A 27,150-nucleotide genomic window follows, 5' to 3' on the forward strand; every position below is an offset into this window, starting at 1 on the left:
TTAATGTTCAAAATGTTTATTAGCATTGAACCACATGTCCCAGTGTGCAAATCTCCTTTTATCCGTGCACAGAGCGCCTCCCCCTCCCCCTCCTCTTCCTCCCCCTCCCTGGAGATGTGGACGTGTTTGCATACTGGAAACTGTCGGTAGAAACGCTTGGAGGAAGGGAGCGTCATAAGGGAGCAGCGACAGGGGGAATTTTTTTAAACGCTGTGAAATATAATCCATCGCAGCAGCAGCAGCAGAGCGTTTGAGAGGAGCTCGGAGACAAAGGAGCAGCAGACTTGAGCTCAGCAGAATAAGAGGCTTTAGGAGACTCGTGCTCGGCTCAGCGCCACCGTTTTTTATAGCCGCTTTCTGATTTTTACATGCACAGAAAATAACTTTTGGAAACTCTGGTGCTTTATATTTTGTATACCAAGTATTCCTCCTGTGTCTTGGTCGACAATCATCTCAGCCGCTGCTGGATCAAAGCCTTTAAACAGTTTCTTACCAAATATAGACACCGTTAATGCTGGGGCGTCCTTGACGGAGCGGAGCGGTCCTAGCTGCCAAAGTTTATAATTAAATTCTCAGACCATTTGAGTCAGTGGTTTTTGTAAGGACACAGTTACCCTAATTTGCAAATCGGACACTCGAATTACTTAATTGCATTGCTCGTTTTTTCCATTGTGAAAGCAGCATGTTGATTTAAACGCGTTTTCGCCAATCGGAAGCCATTTTTGAGTCTGAGTTACTCCCCGTGCGCAGGATTGCAGCGGTAGGCGTTTTTTTACGCGCACTTATTTTCCCTGTAGTTCCCAAATCTCCAACAATGACTGCCTGTGCGTCTGGGCGCGGTGGATGTGTCATGGCTCGGCTTCTGTTGGTGCTCGGCTTGGCGGTGAGTTTGGCTGGAGCTGAAGCGGAGCAGACCAAGAAGACCGAGGGGAACCCACCTGCCGTCACCCTCCGGACTCTGATCACCGGGACGTGCCAAGAGGTGCAGCGGTACGCCGAGTCCCTGCTGGGGAGCGGAGTGATCCGCTCAGTGGCTGAGGTAAGAGGTCCCAGCATCAGGAAGTCTCTCTCTCTCTCTCTCTGTCCTCTTGTCCTATTTTACTGGCTGTTTGATCTAACTTCACTGATTTCTCTTTCAATAACTGTTTCTAATTTTCACCTTCCTACCCTGCCACATTCTCCACCACTTCCTCACCCCTCACACACATCCCCCTCCACATGCCCCCAACTTGTTAATCCCCCCCTTGATCCCCTCATCTTCTCTGCCCTCATTTCATCCTTTCATATATCCATGCATCATTCCCTCTTCCCACACTACTACTTCCACCCTGCTGTGGCTCCCTTTCCCCAGAGTGCAGTGTTGTATCTTGAGTCATTTCTTGGTCAGGAGAACGTCTATACAGTGGCAATGGTAAGAAGAAACCCCATCTAGACTGCCTTTAGTCCTCTCATGTGGTTTTGTTTAGCTCATGTCTCCTCAATAGCTAGAGCAGAGAGTAGGAGCATGGCTGTGGTAAAATGTGTTTTATGTAGTGGTGTTTGCATGAGAAGCCACAGTACTGTCCAACTTGTGAGTTTGATGTGATGTGAACCTGTTTAAGAGCTCAACGTTGTGTGGAGCTTTTCATCTTGACTCAACTGGTAGCTGTGGATGCAAAGTATAGGGTGTGTTCAGAATTATTTTTTAAGACTTCCAGATCTGAAATGCAGGCATACTCCAGCTGCAGTTTATTTCTAGTTTAAATTTTAAGAAAGGCATTAATTGTGTAAAAGTCTTTAAGGCAAAATTAATATGAAGTTCAAGTTTGGCAAAGATTAATTCTTTAAATGTTTATTGAAATGCTTTCTTGGTCAGGCTTTTCAATTTTCTGATAAATTACCATGAGCCATCAATGCAGCTTTCAGATCTTAATTATGAAAGTTTCCTTAAGAAAAAGTGAAAGTTGGGGGGGGTTTATCCTTTGTACTTTTTGTTTTTATATGTGGTGCTCAGTTATCTGAATTAAATAGCATCCAAAAGTGAAAGTCAGTGCCCAGAAAGCCTAAAAAGACAAAAAAAAATTTGCATTTTCAGTTTATGTGGGATTCTTTGCAGTTTTTTGGCTGCCTCACACCTCTGTAGGTCTGTAGCTACGCCTGCCTGCCTTCGACTGTAAAGGTTATCAGTCTCAAATTTAAACAAAAAACATCCATGTACCACATCAGCTGAATAGGAGCTTAAATGTGTGTCATCAGTTGATACACAGTGTCAGATGCTTGACTCTCGCTCAGACATACTGCTCTGTTCTCATGTGTGTGTCAGTGTGTAGCGCAACAGGTGCAGATAAGAAACTTGTACAACTTACAGGGCTACCCTTGACCTTGCTTGACAAGGCTACTCAGTGTGTGTTTTGTGTGCGATTTGGAGGGAGGGGGTGGGTGGCAGTGACTGTACAGGAATAGAGAAGGGCACAATCCAGCTGTCACTCGCATGCACAGCTGTTTGTCCAACTCAACAATACACCACTTCTTCTGTTTTCAGGTGTAGCCTAAGGAGTTTTTTCTTACAGCTGTCAATCTTTTTGTGTGCCTGTTTTACAAAGTTCTCTATTACTATCAGTGCACATACTTTGCAACTGTGTGCATAGATGTGGGTTGGCAGGGTGGGGTCATATATATTCATGCATTCTTTTATTCATTTGTTTGTAAAGCACTTAATGCTGCACAACTAGTAAAACTGATTGATCGGCTTGCCAAGAACAAGTCTTGCTTCTTTTGTGAAAGAAGAAAGTCATTTATCATTTATGTGCTGCATCTGACTGTGTCTTAGAGCCATGCACACCTTATTTAAAAACAATACAATCCATCCAAAGTTTTTTCAAAGCTTTAAAAATGTCTTCTGTATGATAGGAAAAATGCATTGTGAAATATTTGCAAGCAGACTTCTGCAAATTGCAAAAATACATTATCAGCATTATGGGGCCTTTACATTGCAGACATATCTTTGCAATTTAGACAGTGCGCAGAAGTTTGCAAGCCCTTTTTGATCATTAAAAGCAAGGTATTGGCCAATTTGGCAGCCAGAAATGTTACTTATTTCGGTTGCTGTTGTATCTAAACATGCATTGTTATCATCTGGTTATTGCTAGTGTCAGAGTTAAAAATTCCTGCATCATGACAATCCTCGCACGCATCTGTGTCGCCTGTGAACAGATCTGTATCTCCTCTGAGCATGACTGTAATGTGATCAGAATGCTGCTTCTCTTCATTGTTACTCTCTATAATATGTCTCAAACTTTCTCGACACCACCAACAGTTTTTTGAGATGGTGATCCGATGCCTTGCTGAAGGAGCTGCCAGCGGCCTGAATGTCATCGCTGTGTATGTCACAGAGATCCTCAGGGTCACAGGATTCGATGGTGAGTATCAGGATGTGTGACAGTCTGCTGAGAGAGTCTGGGCTTTTACTGTATAGTGTAGATGTATGGTAATGAAAGTTTGAAGCACTAGTGAAAATATGCAGATGTGCCTCTCCCTCAGGGAGTTTGTCTGCCACTCCTTTCTCACAGTCAGTTTGATACTTAAGCTTTTTGTGTAACAAGAAGGTATTGTCAAGCTTCAGTCCATATAAAAAGCAGCTTAACGTGGATTTCCTCCCTCTGCAGCTGCAGTGACACTGCCCCGCTTCACTCCAGAGGGCGTGACTGCCATCGCCCAGTGGGGTCTGTTGGCCCTCATCGCATACTGGGTGCTGACCATCTTTCTGCGTCTGTTTCTCTGCGTGGCAAAGAGGGTCTTCTGGGTTGTGAGAACCGTTTTGGCACTCTGGCTTTTTGGACTCATCGTGACTGACAAAACCGCCACAGCAGAGATCACGGCGGTCAGAGTGGGCGGCCTGGTTCTGGTATGTGTCCTGTTGACTCTACTCACTTCGGACTCTGAAAAGACTTCCACGGTGGAGCACCGGCTGAGCTCCCTGGAGGGCAGAGTGAAGGCCGTGGAGAAGAGGAAAGGGGAGTAGTGGCTGGAGAGGGTGGAGGGGAGATGGACACAGGTGATGGTAATGTTGGATAAGGAAACAGTAACACTGATTGTTTCTGTGTGTGTCAAATTATTATTGGGAAATAAAGTTATCTGAGGGATTTTTAATCAAAAGTTCTCTTTTTTTTACCTTTTTATAAGAAGGCAATTGATTATGGCCCATGAAATATTTTTACTGATAAAACTCAAAGGTACAAGGTAGTAATGGGCTTCGTTCACCAACCATTCTTAAGAAGAAATTTGTTCTTAAAGCCCTTAAATAGTTTTTAAGAAGATTCTGACAGTTGGCAAAGTTTACTTATCTGTGATTTGATCTTCATCTAATTAATGTGTTTGTGGCATATATTTAATATCCGCTGTTGGTGCTAAAGATTTAATCAAACCTCTCTCTTTTGGTGTCATTTGGAGCATGCACTTTACAACTATCAAAGTATTTCAAAGTAGGCATTGTGATTGTTTTAACAGTTTAATTTAATTTGGAAATTTACTGATATTTATTTTCTTGTCCTGTGACTCCTGATGACACTCTGCCCTGCAAATCCCATGCCCTTATAAGGGCATTAAGGGGTGTTTCTCTATGCTAATTAGGAGAAATGTGCATGTGCTTGTAGTTTAATAGCACCTGGCATTCATCAGCTTAAGAGCACTGGTGTGAATTATTCAACAAGTTCAGAACGTGCCATGAGATCAATGTTTATTTTAGAAATGTATTTAAGAACTAATTTAAGAAATATCTTGGGAAGATATTGGTGAATGAAGCCCAGTGTTCAGAGGATTAGATACCTTCCTGCATTATCTTTGTTTAAAGGCACTGGCAACATCAACAAAACAAAGACAAACAGTATTCTGTGATGGAAACACTTGGAAAATTGGGCCTTTACTAGCAATGCTTAAGAATGCATTTGCACAGTTTTAAAGAAGATTCTGACGTTCAGCAGTTTTAGCTTTGATTTGGTTTAGCTAAGAACAAAATCTATGAGCAGTCCAGAGAACTTTCACTTACATTTGAGTGCTGATATGAGAAGATAAAATGTTCATTTTTGCACATTAGCACTCAGTTGTTTAAGATTGAAAATGGCACAACAAAATAGAATTTACAATATATTTTACTGCATTTTTACTAATTATAATATGCACAATTACATGACCTTAATATAGTCAAGTATTAATTTAAACATATAATGTTTGATTTTAGTTGCATTTTTTTTAGATTTTGAATATAACTTGAGCACATATTTAGGAGGTTTTACATCATTATAAAATCTTTTGGTGTCATTTGGAGTCGGACTACATCCACTTTAGAACTGTTGAAGTGGTGTTTTTTTTAATGATTTATTTAATGTCCCTAGTCTATGTCCATATATGGGCATGAAAAGAAAGTTTCTTGATGCTAATTAGGAGCTAACATATACCTGGCATTCATCAGCTGAAGAACAGGTGTGAACAATTCCTCAGTTTAAGAACGTGTCATTAACCAATGCAGGTTTGTCTTAGAAATGTTTGTGTAAACAAATGTAAGGCTGCATTCACACTGCAGTTGAAAGTGACCTGAATCTGATTTTTATGCTCGCATGTGACTCGTATCTGATTTTTTTCTGACAGCGCAAGTCACATTGAATCTGACTGTTTCGAATCAGATTCAGGCCACTTTCATATGCGGTTCTAAATCAGATATGTATCTGATCTTTTGGAAGTTGTCTGCAGTGTGAAAAGGGAAACGGAAAAATCAGATCTGAGAAAAGATCAGAACTGAGCACTAAGGCCTGCGGTGTGAACGTAGCCTAAGAAAATCTTAGGAAGATACTGGTGATACTTCACATGCAATTAGTAGGAATAAGTTTGCCATAACAAATTTTTTTTTTTTTCACATTTGTCTCAGAGGAGAAGAAAACAACCTTTCAAAAGTTTTTAGTTCAATGGATGTTGGATAGTACGTTTCTTGGAGTCAGGAAATCTAAATCCTGATTGGCTCTTCCAACACATCATCGAGAACATTTGTGGTATAGTTGAAATTTTATCTAAAATTAGTGTGAGCTTCATTTTTGTAAAAATATATGTATGCATATATCTCACCATTAGATCTGTGCAGATGAAGATGTTAGAGGGTGGAAAATGCTGTCTGATTGTTCTTTTCAAACAAACTGTCCCGCACATGCCAAAGTATGCTGTTACTTGATTGGTCAGGAATGTTTGGACTAGAAACAGAATCCAGAATGCTTCATGTGCTGGAAATGCAGACCTCCAAGTGTAGAATCTACAAATAGTTATTTATTTAGTTATATAGAAAGTCATTTAAAGGTACCGTTAAGTTCATAATTTGAACTTCTGGAGGCGCTAAAGAAGCAACCTTTCATCTGTTTGATACAGTATTTCTTTGCAATCAGGCCAATCATCTTTATCTTCATCATGTAGAGAGTGAGCAGCACTTTGACTTCATCTGATGTCAAACAGCCTGCTATGAATATTATTCCTGTGTTCTGGTGTCAGCACAGCTGAATTTTCCATTTCCTAAGTTCCTGTCATGGGCCAAGGACACCATCTAAAATAGCAAACCATTAGCTTTTATTTCCTCAAATGGCTCGGTTATTTCTAATTTCTTTGTTCTGTTTTGGAAGGTTTAGGTCATTTACAAAAGTATGGTTGAGTTCATATCTCTGGCCTGCTGGTGGAAAAATAAGTAGCTGCTCAGACATAGGAATTCCCCCTTTTGAAGCTTTCATCTCTTCCACATTTTATTGCAGTAAGGCCAGTAGCTTTTAATTTAAATATGCAGGCATTTCCAAAACTAAACCAGAATGTGCCAAAAACATGATTGAAAACAACCCTTTGAATGATGGAGGGCATCTTATTTCTGGAAGAAAATTAACACTTCATCAAGCAGTCAGTGTTGTCCTCTTTCTCAGTTCTCTACACAGCCCAGGCAGGGTCAGCGTTGTTCAGATACCACATTTGAGGCCATAATACCAGTGGCCCGGGTCTCGTCAGTCCTCTGTGCCTTGTTGGCTCTCTGCTGCTCAGTCAGCTGGAAGCTTTTTTGATACTCTGGGTTGACACTGATGATTCTCGCCCCCACTGCCACTCCAGCCGAGTGGAACAACCTGACCTGGAAGCCGGAGTTATCATTCCCGCTAGCTTGCCCCGCAGCAGCAAAGCTCACTTCCCTCCTACTCTCTACTGCTCTGGAGCGTCAACTGGGCCAGAAATGAAATGACACTGAATCGAACTGTGTCAACAGTTCCTTGCATCTTCTAACAGACATGGAGAGAAATGACAACATGATTCTGGGGCTTAATATATATGTACACCAAAACTATTTAGATTTTTGTTTTCCCTAATAGACAAAAAATGCAAAGAATTGTGACCAAACAACAGCTCCTCTCACCTCTGCAGAGTTACATAACTCCTTTGTTTGGTATTTCCTGCCCACACCTTCAGTGTCTTATTTCCCTCTTACAGAGGGATTGTTCAGCTGGTTAAAAAGCAATTGGAATACACAGTTAAGTATCAGCAGATTAAAAAATGGATGTTTGTTTGTTGGACAGAAAAGGACAAAAATGGAGCAAAATGTTTGAATGCTGTTCATAAATCCACCATGTTGCCAGGACACTGGCTCTAACAGACGAAAGAGCTCCAGGGCTGTTTGGTGTGTAAATAAGCAACTATTTGCTATTAATTTTGCTAAATAATAAGAGATGAGTTTTTCATAGTAAAGTGAGAACTTGTTCCCACTGCCTTAAGCGATTAAAGGGGAAAAACACACACTTTGTCAGTAATTCTAGCTTTCAAGGTAGAGTGTAAAATTGGCGACATCTACAGTCAGATTCCAGATCGGGATGTTCACTTTGGTGGTTACCATAGTAACCAGAAGAATTTTACAAAACACACACACAGATCTGTTATTTGGTCCTGTGTTGCTGTAGAAACATGCAAGATGCAAAAATCCAAGATGGTGGACTCCTTGGAGGGGGCCCTCCCTGTGTATGAATAAAAGGCTTATTCTTTGTAAATAAACTAGAAGAAATTATATTTGTAGGTGATTAATAACTAATTTAGAAAGGCCTACTCAGAAATGGGTTTCTTTTTTTACCAAGTTTGTAATCCAACTAGGCTAAATATTACGCACTGCAACTTCAATTGTATTTGGTTATTTGGCTCATATTAGATCCAGGTTTCCATATTGAATTTCTTAAGTACTGTTTTCACTAAGTTTTCTTCATTTGGCCATGTTATTATGAAGTTCATGTAAAGAAGCCCAAGCCCCACAATCAACTACAAATTGAACATGCATATAACAGTTATGATGTATGACAAATCCTCCTATGATTGTCATTTCTCCCTATTGTGAAAAAAATCTTTATAACTATAGCATAAAAAGTAAGGAAATTGGTGTTTGGTAGATTACTTCTCTGTGGTTACAATTCTTTTTGGCAAGCCTATTTATTTCCCTTTTAAATGGTGCCACATTTGTAAGGAGCATGCGTTTGTGGGATGAGCAGCAAAGCTGAGTATGTGGATTGCACCCAAAAAAAAAGAAATTTGAAGAAACAAGACATTGCAGTTTATTTTATTTATTGAACAAACAGGAGCCTCACTAGTGTGTGAAAGAACCATAAACAGCTGCAACAGCCTGGCACATTTAAGCTGATCCCACAAGTGTTCAGTGGGGTTCAGGTCAGGACTGCTGGCAGGCCATTCAATCCGCTCCACTCCCAAATTCTAGAGGTAGTCTCTGATAAACACCACGAGCGTTGTCATCTTATAGGTCAGAGTTTGGTCCCAGACTGCAGAGATATGGGATTGCCACTGGTTGCTTAATCTCATCTCGATATTTCTCTGCATTGAGATTGCCTCCAATAATGACAAGCCTTGTTTTTCCAGAGCGGGAGATGCTGCCCCACACCATTACACTGCCTCCACCAAAAGATGTTACTCTATCAGTGTGTAATCAGCATAGCATCCTCCACATCTTCTTCAAACTTTGACCCTATGATCCAACTGCCATAGGCAGAATCTGGACTCATTGCTTCCTGTACATGTTAGTGACACCAGTGCAAATGTACCTGATGGTGAAGGACAGTCATGGCAAGCCTCCTGTCAGCCCAGAGTGACTGGAAATTGACTCCATCTGTTCCAGATTGTCTGGACAGAGAGCTGTTGGCCATATCATCCTGCAAACCTTGACTGCAAATCTGCAGAAGACAGTCTACACTTCCTAAACACTAACAGGGTAAGAGAACAGTCTTTGCGGGTACTTAAACAAGAGTCTAAACAAGAGTCCTTTGTTTTTCAAATGAAGGATTGCTAATTTTAGCTATAGACTCTGAATTAAACATATTCATAATATGCTGCACTTTCATTTTGTGTAAGTTCCCTAAAACTATGACATTGTCAGCAGAATAGTGCCAGATTGTTAACAAGTGCAGTAATGCAGTAAATTAACAAGTTTTAAATCACTGTCATTCCTGTATGATAAATATGGAGGTCAGCTATCACTTTACAATAAACACTACAAACTGAGAAAACAGCTTTAGCCTCTACACAAGTAATATAATTGCTTATCAGCCCCTCTCAGGATCGCTAATCAATATTTCTATCTTGCTTGCTAGAGAAATTTAAACAAGAGTCAATGGCAACAGCAAACAAACTGTTTGACCTTGGAAGATTTTGCAAATTTTTCATGGGCACATCCCATATACTAAGCTCTGCTGCTCACCCCACCATTGCATGTTCCCTACAAATTTGGAACCCTTTAAAAGAGAAACAGGCTTTCCAACGGTATAAGATTTATTGCCAAGAAGCATTGTTAAAACACAGAATCAATCTACCAAACACAAATTTCCTCCCTTTTTGTTCCATGTTTATAATTATGAGGCAACTATTTACATGATTCTCCTTTGTTTTTCAAATGAAGGATTGCTAATTTTAGTTTAAATCTTACTTTCCACATTCAAATGTATCTTAAATGTATCATGGAAACAAGCAAGAGTGCACTGCAGTTCTGCCTAAAGCAGAAGTATGTGATGGAGTTTCAGAGATTTCCAGGATCAATAAAGATTTGGTTATTATCTGATAAAACACACAGAAAGATGGCTCTTTAGTCATTCTTTACAGCACACATAAGCCTCTGCCTTGTGCTGACGTCAGCTCAGATCAGTTTCCTCTGAGAACTAGTTGGTGTGGTGAGAAAGAATTTCTACGCTTGGATGGGCATTTGGCTGTGTGGTGACATGTTGGGTGGGCGGAGCCTGTAGCTGTGTCACAGAAATGGCAGGAACATAAAGTTTCATTTCAAAGAGTTGATAGAGGAGCACATGCAAACAGCACATGATATAGAAGGGTGTTATTAACTTTAATGCAACTGTAACAGTCTAAATACACAAAGATGCATACAAATAGTTCACTTTTGATTCTTTTAAAGAATATAGTGTTCTTACATGTTTGAAGTTAATGGTGAGGGAAAAACTCAGCATATTTCATGACATGCAGTTCAAAACATTCAAAAGCAAGACCAACAATAAAAAAACGATATATAAACACATATCAAACGCCCAAATGCAACTTTGTTTGGTACACAGGTGAACAGTAAAAGAGAAACATGCAAAAATAAGTAATGTGTAGCTGTACTTTACTGTATGGCTTTCATTTGGGCTTTCTGTGATACATTTATGTGAAATATTTCACTTAAGGCAGCCTGTTTCTGTGCAGCAATTGTTGTTGACACTTAACAGCTGACATACAGTCACTATAATGTAGTTTTTACACAGGTGATGTTCCTGAGAAACTGAAAAAACTTCTTTTCAAAATGGTATTTTCTACTTAGAAAACAGTTTGGCCAAGTTAAAGCACCTCATCCCTGAATGTGTTCACAGTTTGCAGAAGTGGCACAAAGCTCAGCAGAACTGTGTGAAAAAAGCAGCACAATCGGTGCTATGAGAAATGAATGGGATTATTCAAACCTGTAGGCTTGGAGTTTTATGAGGTAGAAAGTTATCATCAAAGAGCCTCTAAATTTAGAGTGCAGTATTTTTAACTAAACTTTGTCTTTTCACCTAAGGCTCTGACCTGTGATCCTTCTGTAGAGTCTCATGTTCTGCTTGTGACACAGGTGGAAGAAATCTTTAAAACTACAGACTCTGAATTAAACATAATCATAATATGTTGCACTTTCATTTTGTGTAAGTTCCCTAAAACTATGACATTGTCAGCAGAATAGTGCCAGATTGTTAACAAGAGCAGTAATGCAGTAAATTAACAAGTTTAAAATCACTGTCATTCCTGTATGATAAATATGGAGGTCAGCTATCACTTTACAATAAACACTACAAACTGAGAAAACAGCTTTAGCCTCTACACAAGTAATATAATCGCTTATCAGCCCCTCTCAGGATCGCTAATCAATATTTCTATCTTGCTTGCTAGAGACATTTAAAAAGTGTTAAGTAACACTTCACTTTAATCATTAAAATATGTAGTACTCAAAATGACAAGGAGCTAATTCATAAAGGAAACCCTGTTTTATGTTATTATTGACTTCATTGGATTAACAAAAGTGACTTTTATATATTTGTTGCACCAGGCAGCACAAAAATGGATTCACATATAAGCTACCATTGTTGTGTAATGCACTCTGAGTAATTATGTCAAATGGTTGCATAAAGTCTTCTTCTCACATCTTTGTGATTCTACTTACATTGATCAACATACAGTAACTTCTTCCTAATTGTCCTCTACATAAACTTTACTCATCTTAAGATTAAAAAGCTTTAAGGACGATAGGAAGAACCATCCAATCATTTGACATCACGACCTAGAATTTACTGCGTAACAACAGCAGGCCACATATTTCTTCATTTTTCTCAAAATGTAAAATTCGAGTGCATTTCTTCGCATGATATAGTGTACATATATATAAAGGCACTAATATTAATCAAACAAAGCTGACCTATCTTAATATGCCAGTTTCCTTTGAAATTTCATGTCTCAAAAATGACCTTCAACATTTATGTGTACTTCCTAAAGTGTAGGCTTTTAGTTGAAGTTGAGTTTGTCTGAAGTATAAACATCAGGGAAATCTGAGTTTGAACTGAGCGGGGGAGCCAAGGGGAAGGACAGTTCAAATCGTGGCTCAGGGTCTTCTGAAGGGACAGGGGAAGTTGGAGGGTCTGCCTGCTCTGCTGGAGCTGAAACCTGGGAAAAAAAAGCAACACAACACTGTGTTATCAGTGTCAGAAGCAAGATTATTTTAGTTATGTAAAACTAACTAAATAACTAAAACTAAAACTGAAACGTAAAGTTATTAACTGACACTAAATAAAAACAAAGGTTTAAATTTTTTTTTTTACAAACTTATACGTATATTTGTCCTTAAAAAAACTGACTAAGACTGACTAATAAAATGAAGATTGATGAAATCCCCTTCGTTTTTTTCTTTGACAGCAGCATATTAACAAAAATGTACACCCAAGCCTGGAGAGTGTAAAATGGCTTGATTTGATTAAAGAAGACTTTAAACACTGGCCAACTGCGTCAAACATCAAATTTAAATGAACAAAATAAAAACGGACTAGCAGCCTGTTTGAATGTGTTTTTTAAAAGGGCATGTTTACTTTTTATGACCCTTTTGGGAGTCAAAACCTGACAAGTATCCTGTATTGATAAAAAAGCTAAAGCTAACACTAAAACTAATAAAAACTCTACTAAAATGAAGTATTTTTGCAAAATAAAATCTAAACTAAACTAACAAATCAGCAGTAAAAATTGATTAAAAACTAAACTGAAATTTAGAACCAAAAGAAAAAACTACATTTTAAAAAAACTAATAAAAAAATACAAAATTCTTATTACCAGGTTTGCAGAAGGCTTTTATAATAATAACACAATGTCATAGTTAAATCTGTTAGATTAGGAACTTATCCATTTTTTGTTGCTTCAAAGAGAAAATTCATGTGAAGCCCCCATAGGAGACATTTCTGACGCATATGCACAAAATAATGGTTCATCATTACAATGATTGACCCTAAATTTGGGGCCAAAATTTGGCATTCAAGCATTTATCTGAATCAGCATTTCATTTTGACTGTCACTTATACTTTTGCTACTTTAGCTCCACTCTGAGATGATTTCTCCTTGCCTAACATCCCGCTCTGCCCAGTGTGCCAAACCTTTACTTCTTCCTTGTACTCTTTTATCTAGAATGGAACCTGCAGGAAACTTAGTTCATTCGTAACTTCAGAGGCGAGGCTAATCAATAACCTATGATAATCACTAATTAAGCAGCCTGGCTTTTTTAAATGACATGTTCATGTCCAACCACATGTTGTAAATCTAACATTTACATTACTGAAGCTTACTAGTAGATGATTAGAACTGCAAATCAGTTCAAAATAGAGGTTATCATTCTCATTAACTACTAACAATCAGTATTGTATTGGCCCTGAAAAATCATTATTGATCAGCCTTTAATAGTAACCAAAGGCACAATTTTACACATTTGCTACTATTAAGAGGTTATTCTCTAAAGCAATCCAAAACATAACTTTCACGTTCACTTTTTGCTGTAACTGTCACAAAGACAGACGGCTGCATTTTAAGCTGCATAACAGTTTAAGTGATGCTAATAGTGGAAAGCAGTAGTAGTAGACTAAATCTATCTGATATTCAGCTTTTCAGATGCTCAGTAAAGTTGAAGAATGGCTTAAAAACAGATCATATGTTAAGATTTGTTTTAATAAACTGTCTTTTAGACTTCAAAATGCTTTATTTTATTGTGTACTGCTAGGTGAGATTACATTGGGAGTCTGTAGAAAGCCTTGCAGCTGAAACATTCTATTAATTTTAAAAGGAATGAAAATGAAAACAAAACTTCCTTTGAAAACTTAAAGAAGAGACAGAATAGCACATTCTTGGTGTCTACATCGTTATGTCATACAAAGACATAGAGACATGTCTGTCAAGGCAGAGCTGACTGATGGTGACAAAACCTGTTTCAGATTATGAGAAAACTTCACTTTCTGAGACATGGAGAGCACCAAGCAGTTTCAGAACATGAATTGCCAAAGGGAACGTATGTGCGTGCTCTGACTGATCAGCTCTTACCTCAGAATAAGCTGGGGGCACACTCACATAGGGAGGATTGTGTATCTGCAAAATGATGTGACATGTAACGTCAGTAGCAGAGAGAGGGGAGATGAACAAGAAGGGGAGAGATTATTTCTACAAAGAAGTGGTATAATTACTCACCAGTGTAGTCAGGTTATATGAAGGCAGAGTAGGGTAGAGTGTCTCAGAGGGCTGATTAATCTGGTCTGTTCTCAGTCTTACGGGCTCGTGGTCATACTGCAGTTTAAAAAGAAGCACAATCAGTATGTGCAAATCTAACAGCAGGATTTATAAGCTTACATGACTGTCACAGCTTTTCAAAAATTTAGTGAGACACTTAATCTCATTCTCTAAGCTAAATGTTCACTGGCCTAAATCCATTTATTGAATTGTCATCCTTCTGGCAAAACCTTGAACAGTTTCAACTTGTTAGGCACAATTTGTAGATTTCATCAACACTTTTTTGGAAAACCAAACCCATTCTCACTCCCTGTGACTGAAACCAAAGACGGCAGAAATGAAACACAGTGACATTTACAGCAGTGTGACACAGCTTAAACCCAACAAAGTAAAGGATATTAGGAAAAATATCACACTCCCAGCCCGTATTTTAAACCCAGGGAGAGAGATTTTTTTGTTATAGTAGTTTTGAGCCTGTGTCCCTGCCCTTTTTAGCTGAGATTTTATCCCACATGAAAACAGCTACGAGCAGCCTTGATCTTATTCCAACCAAATTTCTCAAAGAGGTTTTTAGCACGGCTGGACCCAGTATTTTATCAATAATTCATAGTTCCTTAACAGAAGGTGTAGTTCCCTCTGTTTTTAAACACGCCGTGGTCCAACCTCTTTTAAAGAAACCCAACCTTGACCCCTCTGATTTTAATAATTTTAGACCTATTTCAAAGCTTCCATTTTTATCCAAGGTTTTAGAGAAGGTGGTTTCTACTTAGCTTTTATCTTTTATGTCTCAGAATAACCTCTTTGAGAAATTCCAGTCTGGTTTTAGAGCAGGTCACAGCACTGAGATGGCCCTCCTCAAGGTGACCAATGATTTGTTTTTAGCAGCAGATAGAGGGGAGGGAGCCATTTTAATTCTTTTAGATCTCAGTGCAGCATTTGATACCATTGATCACAGTATTTTAATTGATCGTCTTAGAGACTGGGTGGGCATCAGGGACACTGCTCTTAACTGGTTTTATTCTTATCTTTTAGAACGAACCTTTGCAGTCACCATAGGTAACCACTCCTCCTCTACCTCTATTCTTACCTGTGGTGTACCGCAAGGTTCGGTTTTAGGTCCTATTTTGTTTTCTATTTATATGCTGCCCCTTGGTAAAATAATCCAGAATCATAAAGTCTCCTTTCACTGCTACGCAGACGACACACAGATATACCTGCCCCTGAGACCTGAGGACCCGAGAAGCCTAGCTGCTGTTACAGATTGTTTAAATGATGTTAACTGTTGGATGGCACAAAACTTTTTGCAACTCAACAACTCAAAATCAGAAATCATATTGTTTAATCCCCACTACTCCCCCTCCATCAACAGCCACCTTGGTCCTCTAGCAGCAACTAACAACAAATCCACTGGCAGAAATCTAGGTGTGACATTCGACAATAACCTCTCATTTGATCATCACATAAAATCAGTCGTTAAATCTTGTTTCTTTCAACTACGTACCATCTCCAAAATAAAAACAAGACTGACTGAACAGGACCTGGAAAAACTCATCCATGCTTTTATCTTTTCCAGATTAGATTATTGTACTTCACTCCTCTCCGGTATCTCCCAGAAATCACTTTGTCGCCTCCAACTTGTACAGAATGCAGCAGCTAGGCTTCTCACTGGTTTTAACAGATGACATCACATCACCCCCCTTTTAGCATCTTTACACTGGCTTCCTGTTAGTTTTAGAATTGATTTTAAGATCTTATTAATTACTTTTAAGGACTGAAGTGTCTGGCTCCAATCTACGAGAACCTTTAACCCCCTATGAGCCAACCCGCAGCCTTAGATCCTCGGGCGCAGGCTACCTGGTCGTTCCAAAGTCGAGACTCAAATCTAAGGGTGACAGGGCCTTCTCCATCAGATCCCCTCGACTTTGGAATGACCTGTCCGAGGAGATAAGGCATGCAGAATCATTGACATCTTTTAAATCACATCTTAAAACTCATTTTTATAGACTTGCTTTTACGTGATGTCGTCTTCGTCTTTATCTTATTTAGTTTTTATCTTCTCACAGATTCTTACCTATTTTAGTTTAATTTCCTCTCAATCTCTCCTTTACTCATTTTATTTCCTTGCCCCCTGGCTGTTTTTAATCGTTACTGTCTCCCTCACTTCATTGCTTTTTTGTCTTTATTGTTTCCCTTTTGTTTACCTCTGTTATAATATGTATCAATTTTACTGCTTTTACAGTTTTACAGCACATTTTACCTCACTTTACTGTCTGTTTTTGCCCTCTTATTTACATTTTACTGCTTTTTCTCATTTATCTCCTGTTTTTTTTACTCTTCCTTGTTTCTCTTTTAATTTCTCATGTTTTAATTCTGGTCCTCTCAGTCTCAGCCTGTGTAGCTGGGTTCCTGCATTGCCTGGGTTCCTATTGTTTTATGGTACTTGGTGTCTGTGTCTTGCCTGCATCCTGATGATGTTCATGATGTCTTAGTTGTGTAGAATGGCTTCATGTCTGCACTCAGATTGACATCTGTGATGTCTTAGTTTGCATGGCATCACATGACATCTAGGTTTTGATGTATATTGATCTTGATGAATTACTATCTCATCCATATTCCTGTTTAGTTTCTTTAAATGTGTGGATTCTGCTGATGTTGTCTGCATGTCATGTTCTGTCTTCTTATCTTTTCTTTGGGTTCTTGCTTTGTTCTTCTGCTTGCTTCTGCACTTGTCAAAGCACTTTGTAAACCCATGTTTTTAAAAGTGCTATACAAATAAAGTTATTATTATTATTATTAACTCAACGTTGTAAAGCACACAGTCAATCTTGGAACGGTGAGTGCAGACGTCAATGTACGATAGTCCTTACGATCGGTATCAGTATCAATAAAATTACATCGAAAAGTATCGGTATCGAATTAAAAAATTGGTATCACCCATCTCTAGTTGTCACTGCAGCATCTCTAAAAAAGCGTCTACTCTCTATGAAGCTTTCTGTTTCCACACAGTTCAGGTAAAGGTAAACACAGTACAAAAGCACATCCGGTTTACACTTTTCAAAGTAAAAGTCCACTTTAGCATTTCTTTGGAGAAACTCCCTTGTATGTAGATGTTTTATTTTGAAAAGCTCCCTGCACGCTTCCACTGTACACTGAATCCAGTCACTTGTAGGGAGTTTTAGTGAGGTAAAACTTAGGAGGCTTGACAGAGCTTTGACAGCAGGGTGACATAACCAACATGCAGCAAACTCGTGTCTGGTATGAAAGCTATTATGGCAGCAACAGCTGCAAGTAGAAAGACTATCTGAAACAGCGGTTACTGCATAGCAACGGAGAGGAGCGCTCATAGGGACCAAAACACGTCGGCCTCCTGTTGAGTTTATAAGCTCAAATTTACTCAAAATGCAGATATCTAGTGATTTTTTTAGTTCAGTTTGAGAGATACAAATATCTATCCAACAAGATGAATTTGTCTGTTCATGCAGGGTTCCTTTAAATGTCTCATTTAACTTTTAAAAACTCACAGACAGTTCAGTGGACAAGTCAGAAACTACATTTTATTGCCAAAAGTATTCACTCACCCATCCAAATAATTGAAATCAGGTGTTCCAATCACTTCCATGGCCACAGGTGTATAAAATCAAGCACCTAGGCATGCCTACTGTTTCTACAAACATCTGTGAAAGAATGGGTCACTCTCAGGAGCTCAGTGAATTCCAGCGTGGTACTGTGACAGGATGCCACCTGTGCAACAAGTCCAGTCATGAAATTTCCTCGCTCCTAAATATTCAACAGTCAACTTTCAGTGGTATTGTAACAAGATGGAAGCAACAGCAACTCAGCCACAAAGTGGTAGGCCACGTAAAATGACGGAGCAGGGTCCGCAGATGCTGAGGTGCATCGTGCACAGAGGTCGCCAACTTTCTGCAGAGTCAATCGCTACAGTCCTCCAAACTTCATGTGGCCTTCAGATTAGCTCAAGAACAGTGCATAGAGAGCTTCATGGAATGGGTTTCCATGGCAGAGCAGCTGCATCCAAGCCATACATCACCAAGTGCAATGCAAAGCATCGGATGCAATGGTGTAAAGCACGCCGCCACTGGACTCTAGAGCAGTGGCTGCAATCTGATGGATGAGTCGGGGTTTGGTGGTTGCCAGGAGAACGGTACTTGTCTGACTACATTGTGCCAAGTGTAAAGTTTGGTGGTGGTGACTTTATGATGTGAGGTTGTTTTTCAGGAGCTGGGCTTGGCCCCTTTGTTCCAGTGAAAGGAACTCTGAATGCTTCAGCATACCAAGAGATTTTGGACAATTCCATGCTCCCAACTTTGTGGGGACAGTCTGGGGATGGCCACTTCCTGTTCCAACATGACTGTGCACCAGTGCACAAAGCAAGGTCCATAAAGACATGGATGAGAGAGTTTGGTGTGGATGATCTTGACTGGTCTGCACAGAGTCCTGACCTCAACCTGACAGAACACCTTTGGGATGAATTAGAGTGGAGACTGAGAGCCAGGCCTTCTTGTCCAACATCAGTTTGTGACCTCACAAATGTGCTTCTGGAAGAACGGTCAACAATTCCCATAAACACACTCCTAAACCTTGTGGAAAGCCTTTCCAGAAGAGTTGAAGCTGTAACAGCTACAAAGGATGGACCAAAGTCATATTAAACCCTATGGATTAAGAATGGGATGCCACTTAAGTTCATATGTGAGTCAAGGCAGGTGAGCGAATACTTTTGGCAATATAGTGTATCTGAGTTTCTTTTTCCATGGCTAGGATTAGGGATGGTGAACAAAACTCAAGTCCATAAGACCCAGTTCTGTATTTTACAAAAAACTGAAAATCAATTTTCAAAACGTTTTAGCTCATCGATACCACTATCATATCCACTGGTCTAAAAATGTACATCAGTTCTTGAAAGGGGAACATCGGCAAATAGCACATCATCATGGTACATCAAACGAAACCAAACCAAACCAAACACACTAACTGCAACTTTTGTCTTGAAAAAAGAAGTAAAAAAGGTGTCAGCTACACTACGAGTAGCATGCAATCATATTCAGTGCAATCATATATTCTTCCTCATCTGCTCAGATCAGCACAGAAAAGTGCTCCCAAACTTTGCAGTCAGTCCCGTCCAATTAGTCAAAATCTTGAACAGAGTGTAGTAACTCATGGCGTCATCAGTGGAATATAAGTTAATTAGTGGAATTAACAAGCCGAAAGACTGTTATGGGAGGTATAATAATTGAAAAAAAAAAAGACACAGAAAGTACACATTTTTCAGTGTTTTTCTCCGCCAATATAGTCCCCTTCAGCATCAACACACCGATGCATTCAGGTCTTCCACTGATCACAGCAGTGCAGTAGCTCTTCTTTGGACAGTTGTCTCAGAACCTCTGTCATTTTTTTTCTTAACTTTTGACATAAACTCAAAACATGTTTCTTTGAGCACAGATTTGATCTTGGGAAAAAGTCACCCAGTGCTTCATCAGGGGAACATGGAGGGTGATCAAGCACTGTGATTTGTTTCTGGGCTAGAAACTGCTTTACCAAGAGCTTGGTGTGGGCTGGAGTGTTGTCTTGATGAAGAATGAAAACCATTTTTCCACAATTTTGGTCTCTTCTAACTTTTCTTGCAGTTTTTCTAGAACCTGTCTGTAATAAAGCTGATTCAGCGTTTACCCTTCTGGAACTCACTCCTCCAAAATGATACCCTTAATTTCAAAGAAAACAATCAACATGGCCTTGAATTTGGACCTGCTTTGTCATACTTTCTTCATCCTTGGTGACGTTTTCCAAGCCTTGACTGCTGTTTTGCCTCAGGATCATAATAGATTCCAATTTTAATTCTATGTAATCACTCCTAAATAATATGGGTTTCCTTCAATGTGTTCCAAAATTTTTCCAATCATTTGCTTACATTTTTTCCTTTTAATCAGGAGTCAGAAGTTTTGGGACAACTTTGGCACAAACTTGTCATGTTCAAATTTTCATGCAAAACTTGTCAAACTGTCTCTTTATCGATGGAGACCTTGTCTGAATAATTGTTGAATTTGTTGAATGTTTTCAGAAGTTTTTGATGTACATGGGCACCCCAAACATTTGTCATCTTGGACATCCTCTCTTTGGTTACTTCTTTTGTACCATTCAGACATATGTGCACATGACATGCAGTCTTCCCCATACATGTCATGATGTGTTCAAATGTCATATCAAGAAACACAATTTCATTTTTCCTTAGACATGTAGGTGAATACAGTTGTAAAGATGAATTATATGTGTTTTTATTGAAATAAATTAGATATAACAAACTGAATCATTCCTTTATATGACTCGGAAACACTTGACATTCTGCTTTGACTGTCATATGATCAGCTTGAAATCGCACAGTGTACACCTGGCTTTAGTAGTTATGACAATGTGTAATGTAGAAGGAGTTTACCTCGTGGTGATAAGTAGCCGGTTCAGCATCAGGACTATCGGTTATGTCCTTCTTGGAGGAACTTTTCTTGCAGCAGCAGCGCCTCATGCAGCAACAGCAGGAGAGTACACCGAAGACAACACCAACGGCAATACCAATGTAGGATGTGTCAAACTCAGATGGTGGTGCTAAATCAAAGAGTGGATAGAAAACATGTCACAAACAAAGCTGACATATCACGTAGTTTCCTAAAATATAAAACATCTTCTGTTTTCGACCAGTCTCTTAAAAAGCAAGATATTTTGCATTTATGTTACAGTAAAATTAACTTTGGTATACAAAGACACATGCAACCCTTAGGTCTTGTGATGACAAATTATGACAACTTTGCAAAAATAAAAGATTTAGAGTTTAGTAAACTGTTTAACCATTTTGTTACAATCCAAAACTAAAAAAAAAAAAAAAAAAAAAAGCAAATGCTTTATTGTGACAAAGGTAATCTGTGTTCAGTCGTATAACACACATCTTAAAAACATGGAAGTTACTCACATTCCATGTCAAGAACTTCCTCTACGGCCAGGTCATTGTTTTCATCTCTGATCTCATAGCGCCCCTTGCATGACATGTGAAGATAATCATTTGTAATCCCACATGGATACAACAGCTCAAACCCAGTACAATCATGGTCGTAAAAAGCATCCTGCAGCCTGCCTCTTTTAACTAGGCTTATCTTAGTGTACATGTTGTCAGATGGGATGAAGTAAATGTTGCAGGATTGTGATTCCAGATCAAAATTCATGCTGAAGAATTCACCAACAGTCCGTGTGCTGTATCTTTCGAGTGCTGAAAGAGAAACACAGAAGACAATGGATTTCAAAGGGATTCTCATTTGAGTATTTTTTCATTTTCCTTTTACATTTTTAACCATTATTATGGGAAATATGTCAATAAGCCTCCATATTGAGAAAAGGAAGACAAGATTAATACCATGCTTGTGTCTGCATGATGAACATATAGTTATTTCTAACATTGGTTTGCTCAGAATAGCTGAGAAACTGGGGAAATACAACCCAAATCTATTTATAAAGCACATTTAAAAACAACAATAAGTTGACCAAAGTACTGTACATTAAAAATGAAAAAAATACTAAAAAACACAGGGCCAATTTAAAAACAATGTGGGGTTTTAAAAGCTAGTCCATCTAAAGATTTGTAGGTTAATAATACAATTTTAAAATCAATCCTAAAACTCACAGGAAGCCAATTAAGAGTACAATACTCTCTGGCTGTACATAAGGAGGTCAATCTGAAAACTACAGCTGCTATAAATGTAAAAGAACTTTAACTGATTCTTTTAAATCCACTTCAATTTAGCTTAAAAATGTAAAATGGTGGCGTATAAGCCTACAACAATTCAATCAAAGTATTGGAACGTATTGTATCGAACGTAACAAAATTCAAAGATGACATTCTGTTTAAGTAGAAAACAATGTTTTTTACAGTCTCATTTTTAGCCCTACTATTCTTAAGTTATAAGGTAAATACATGAAGCCTCTTAAAGGATAAATATCATCTTTACCGAAAAAGATCACTTAAAAAAAAAAGATAAATGTGGCATATTGAGGGCAATGACACCCCTGGAATCTGATTGCCCAGTACATTAGCCTCTCCAAATTCCTTAACAACGATCGGTTATTTGCCTCGTCAGAGGCAGGACTTACAGTGCATTCAGAAAAGATTCAGACCCCCTACACTTCTGTCAATGTTGTTATGTTGCAGCCTGATGCTACAGTAAAAAGAAAAAATATTTTTAATTTCATTAATCCATACTCAGTTACCCATAAGGACAAAGTGGAAACAGAATTTTAGAAATTTTAGCAAATTTGTGTGTGCTAAATACTGTTGATCTGACATGATTTGAAAAGGCATACGCCTCTCTAGATGGCCTCACAGTTGGCCAAACTGATCAATCAGGGGAGAAGAGCATTAGTAAGAGAGTTGACCAAGAACCCAATGGTCCCTCTGACGGAGCTCCAGGGATCCTGTGTGGAGATGGGACAAAGTTCCAGAAAGACAAACATCCCTGCAGTCCTCCACTGATCTGGGCGTAACGCAGAGTGGCTAGACAGAAGCCTCTGCTCAGTGCAAAACACATGAAAGCCCACTTGGACTTTGCAAAAACCTCCAAATGAAAGCCAAGAGGGAATTAATTTTTTCGACTGATAGAAGATACACCATAAGAAACTGAAAAAAAATGAAGGGGCCTAAATACTTTCTTAATTTACTGTAAGTTAGCATCAGCATCTATTCCAGCTGTGTGTTGTAGTAGCTTTCTTGGCATTTCAATGTGGCACATGCCATTTTTCCTTTTTTTCCTCGATGTTGTCTCTCACTCTGCCGTTAGCTTGATCACTGGTGACAGATACAACACTTATCATTGTGTCCTGAATGAGAAGGTTTCTTTGGCCTTCCCTTAAAAGGAGATGCAACAAAAATTGTTTTTTATATATATTTTGAAAGGCCTCATTGGAAAACTACCACACTGACTAGTTCTCAAAGTCCCTCAAGCTTGTACTGAACTGGAACATCCTCCAACAAACTTGTTGACTGAAGTTTTCCATCTCTTGCAGACTTTGAGGACTTTGATTTTTGGCCACTTTGTTTCCCATTCTAACTGTTATGATTAATTGATCTCCAACTTTATCCACTTTCTAACCAAAATTAATGCACTAAAATAAATCTTAAAAAAGAGAGAAATCAAAAAATTAAAAGCATCCTTACCCATGACCTGTAGGTTCTTGGTACTCAGTATTTTCCCGTCTACATCTTTCAATCTGTACGAACCACTGTCTCTCTGGGTTAATTTTTCTATCACAAGGTAAGAACCCAACATCCTATGTCTACCATCCTCACTGGCTGAAGGGGCCTCCTGACTCCACAAAACCATCTCATTTGAGCTGTCCTCTGGGGTGAACCCAATGACATGAGTATTTCTGGATATCTTTATCCTGTACCGGTCGCCATACTCGTATGACAGACCTAGAAAGAGACAGAGAGAGACAAACAATCAACATCAATATAGCCCTGAGAATATATGTTACACATGTTCTATTACAGCACTGTAGATTATCCAAGCAACTGAAAATATTTAAATGTCGATACATTTACATTATTTGTGCCATATTTAAACCACTTGGCCAACCCATATCTACCACTTTTATTTACCACTTATCTTCCACTTTTGGCACTTTTAATCCATTTTTTCTATTTTAAAAATCTCCTTTGACAATGGTTTCTGCCCATTTCTGCAACTTTAATGTATTCTTGCCACTTTTCAACCCCTTTAATCACTTTATCGGCACATGTTTTAAACTCAGTTTTTGCCTCTTTTAACCCATTCTTGCAACTTTAACCCCACTTTTGAACTTTGAAATCTAATTTCACCACGTTTCCCACCAATTTTTGCCACTTTTTTTACTCCTTTGCATCATTTTTCCACTCTTTTTGCCTCTAGTAATCCATTTTTGCCACTTTAAACCCTTTGTCACAACTTTTTATTCCCATAATGCTACTTCTAACCTCTTTTCATGAGCTACTTGCCACATCAACTTTTTCCATTTTAAACCCTTTTTGCCACTTGTGACCCATTTTTGCCATGTTCGTTTAGGAACACTCTCGCCATAAATTTAACCATTTCATTGCAAAACAAGTACACATTTTTACTCAGTGGCAAAGGCTCTGCACAAGAATGCTCCCTGGGTTAGTCAAGCAGCATGCTTTGACTTTCCCAGGTAGCGCATGGCTAGAAACCCCCCTATGGATATAGATATATTTATGACAATGCATACTGAATAAAATAAAATTAGGTCAAAGCAGTTAATCCATAGTCACATGAATCTAAATATGAGGATCCAACAAGCTATAAAAGAGGAGGCTGGGGTGGTGGAGGTTAAGCTTTGCTTACAGCATCAACAACAGCGTGGTGCATCAGCATTTATGCAAGAAGGGACTAGTGAAAAGCACATAATATTTAAATACACCACTGTGTTCCGAGAAAGAGCTGTGATTGGCTGTGGCAGCTGGAAAGCGATAATTGGGACCAGCTGGCTGTCAGCTGATGTGTATGACTACCTTGTCCTGCATGAGCTAAGGACAAGCTTCATTTGTCACACTTATTTAATATTTTTCCCTTAAAATTGTCTCAGCTCCTTCTTTATTTTCTGGTATCCATACACTTGTGCACATCATGGCTAAGCAATAAACCCTGAATTTCTTTCTAAATGGTTTAGTTAAATTTGTCCATATACATTGGTAACATTACCAAAGAAAGGTTATTCTGTCTTTTTAAGAGGTTTAAATTTGAAGGTTATATACTATGATATAGCTAAACAAATAACAGAAATTATTTGATGCTTCAGTTATTATTCAGGTCAACAATGAAATATGATTATCCTCGCTTAACTCTACAATGGATCATGATTTTCCTGGCCCCAGAGAGCCAGATAGATAGATAGATAGATAGATAGATAGATAGATAGATAGTCGTTTACTGTCATTGCACTGTAAATACACAACGTAGCAGCAAACATAGTCGTCCAAGCGGTGGTTAGAAATCCTCAGCCTCACATCATCCATCCTGCTGGCGAGGGAGCAGGCATCTGGGAGAAAGATGCTTGGTAGAGCAGGTTTTATGTGGGGCCGCTCTTAGCCTAGCCTGCAGCCCGGCTTGTTTGCCCCGCTTCCGCCCTTCTTACACAATGCCATCTCGTCCCCCTCCCAACTGGTTGTAGGTGTCGTGCTGCTCCAGGTCCTCCTCCTTTCAGTCTCCGAGTCTCCATCGGGAAAGATGTAAACTCCATGGGCACGCTATAAGTTCTGGTGCAAGTGTAGGGCTTTGTTTTGCTGCTAGTGATGGAGCACCAGCTGCAGTGTTCGTACGCACTACCCCATGCTACCTCAACAGGTAGCATTCAGTAGTCTCCTGTTGATCAGGCAGAGTTCCGTAGCAGTTACTGGCAGTTGCTGTTAGCATTTATGCTAGCCAGGAGTTGTAGTTGAGACTGAGGTCTTCGTTTTCACCTTTTGGGGGTTTTTCTTGATGGAAATTTCCTGTTCTTTATCTCAAAGGTGTCCTGGACCATCCATCTTCTTTGTTTTCATAGGTTTCATTAGATGCTGTCAACTTAATTGTGAAAAACATTTCAAGTCCAAGATATAAATCAAGAGTGCATCTTTCTTGCTGCCAACTGCTAAGCGGCCATGTACCCCCATATATATATATATATATATACCCCCTAGTTATACCCCCTTACTTGCGGCCTTGCACCTGAATACATTGTTTAATACAAAATACATCTAATTTTTCTACTCAACAAGGTCATTCCATAGTACTTGATCTCACACATTGGTGTTCAATGGCCTGTTTGGGAATTATTTAAAGACTAATTGAAGACTGTTGGAGTCACCACAGTTTGTGAGAAATATTATCAACTTATTCCGCTATACTAAGTGAAACAGCTCAGTATGTATTGTTGATAATTGGTCTGTTTGACTCACCCAATGACACACAGGCACTCAGCAGCAACAACAACGCTGACATTTTCCGCCGTGACTGAAAACATACACAGACACCCTGGAGTACACCGTCGTCGACCAGTAGTTATACGCACAAAACGTTCACAGTTTATCAAGACCTTAGCAAATACATATTCCTTACAGCACTTGGCAGCATGCACTATAAAAAAAAAAACTCCGTAACCCGTAACCATAGATTGGGCCGTTATTTGACGTTGAAAAGGAAAGAATGCGGTCGTCACTCTGATCCCTCCCAACAGGGCGTACTCGCGATGAGTTCAGGGACTGTTGGAAATCAATGTAGTCAAACTGTGACAATGACTCTCAGCACAATTCCGTATAAGTATTTCTCAAAGTCAGATCCGTATATATGGGGAAAAATACTAAATATGTCGAAAGCGAGATTTTATTTACCCCCAGTCTTAATTAAAATAACCAAGCGTCATTGTTCCTTGGAAATCCTACTTTGAATTTTCGGACATCTTTAAAGTAGCCCGAATCTTCCAATAACGAGCCCGCGGGATATCCTCAACGTTCATGAGAAGAATCATAATTTCAGCTCTACAGTTCAATTGTAACCGTTAGGTAATTTAGATAATTTTGTTTATGCCTGTTTAAAATAACATTATTGAAATCACTATAATTATTATTAATCATTAATTATTTTATAATTTTTAAAGTGATGTTTTCTTTTAGGTAGGCTAACCCTGCCTGCTAAACTTGCCTAATAAAGAATGTTGTAATTTGTTGCGTTAAAAGGCCCGTTTTCAGCGAATATTTGGACTGCAGCTACACTTTATGGACAAAAGTATTGCCACACCTGTTAATTATTGAGTTAATTATTTTCAATAAGA

General features: G+C 38.9%; 2 protein-coding genes across 3 annotated transcripts; one reads left to right on the top strand and one right to left on the bottom strand.

Annotated features, from left to right (window-relative positions):
* Positions 1–102: 102 nt before the first annotated feature.
* LOC121515955 (transmembrane protein 109-like) lies at positions 103–4,147 on the top strand. Its single transcript, XM_041796944.1, has 3 exons — positions 103–1,039; positions 3,296–3,398; positions 3,645–4,147. The coding sequence occupies exons 1-3, from the start codon at positions 815–817 to the stop codon at positions 3,998–4,000; spliced, it is 684 nt and encodes a 227-aa protein (XP_041652878.1). The 5' UTR covers positions 103–814; the 3' UTR covers positions 4,001–4,147.
* Positions 4,148–10,350: 6,203 nt separating this feature from the next.
* Positions 10,351–26,535, bottom strand: LOC121516255. 2 transcript variants are annotated; one of them, XM_041797441.1, is made up of 7 exons: positions 26,279–26,535; positions 23,636–23,761; positions 21,272–21,565; positions 20,744–20,910; positions 14,260–14,355; positions 14,116–14,160; positions 10,351–12,207 (listed from the first exon to the last, which is right to left on the bottom strand). In XM_041797441.1, the coding sequence occupies exons 1-7, from the start codon at positions 26,319–26,321 to the stop codon at positions 12,049–12,051; spliced, it is 930 nt and encodes a 309-aa protein (XP_041653375.1). In that variant the 5' UTR covers positions 26,322–26,535; the 3' UTR covers positions 10,351–12,048. The 2 variants fall into 2 exon arrangements, with proteins under 2 accessions (XP_041653375.1, XP_041653373.1); XM_041797439.1 differs by having other exon boundaries at positions 23,504–23,761.
* Between the last annotated feature and the right edge of the window lie 615 nt (positions 26,536–27,150).

Source organism: Cheilinus undulatus, linkage group 10, assembly GCF_018320785.1.
Source record: "Cheilinus undulatus linkage group 10, ASM1832078v1, whole genome shotgun sequence".
NCBI lineage: Eukaryota > Metazoa > Chordata > Actinopteri > Labriformes > Labridae > Cheilinus > Cheilinus undulatus.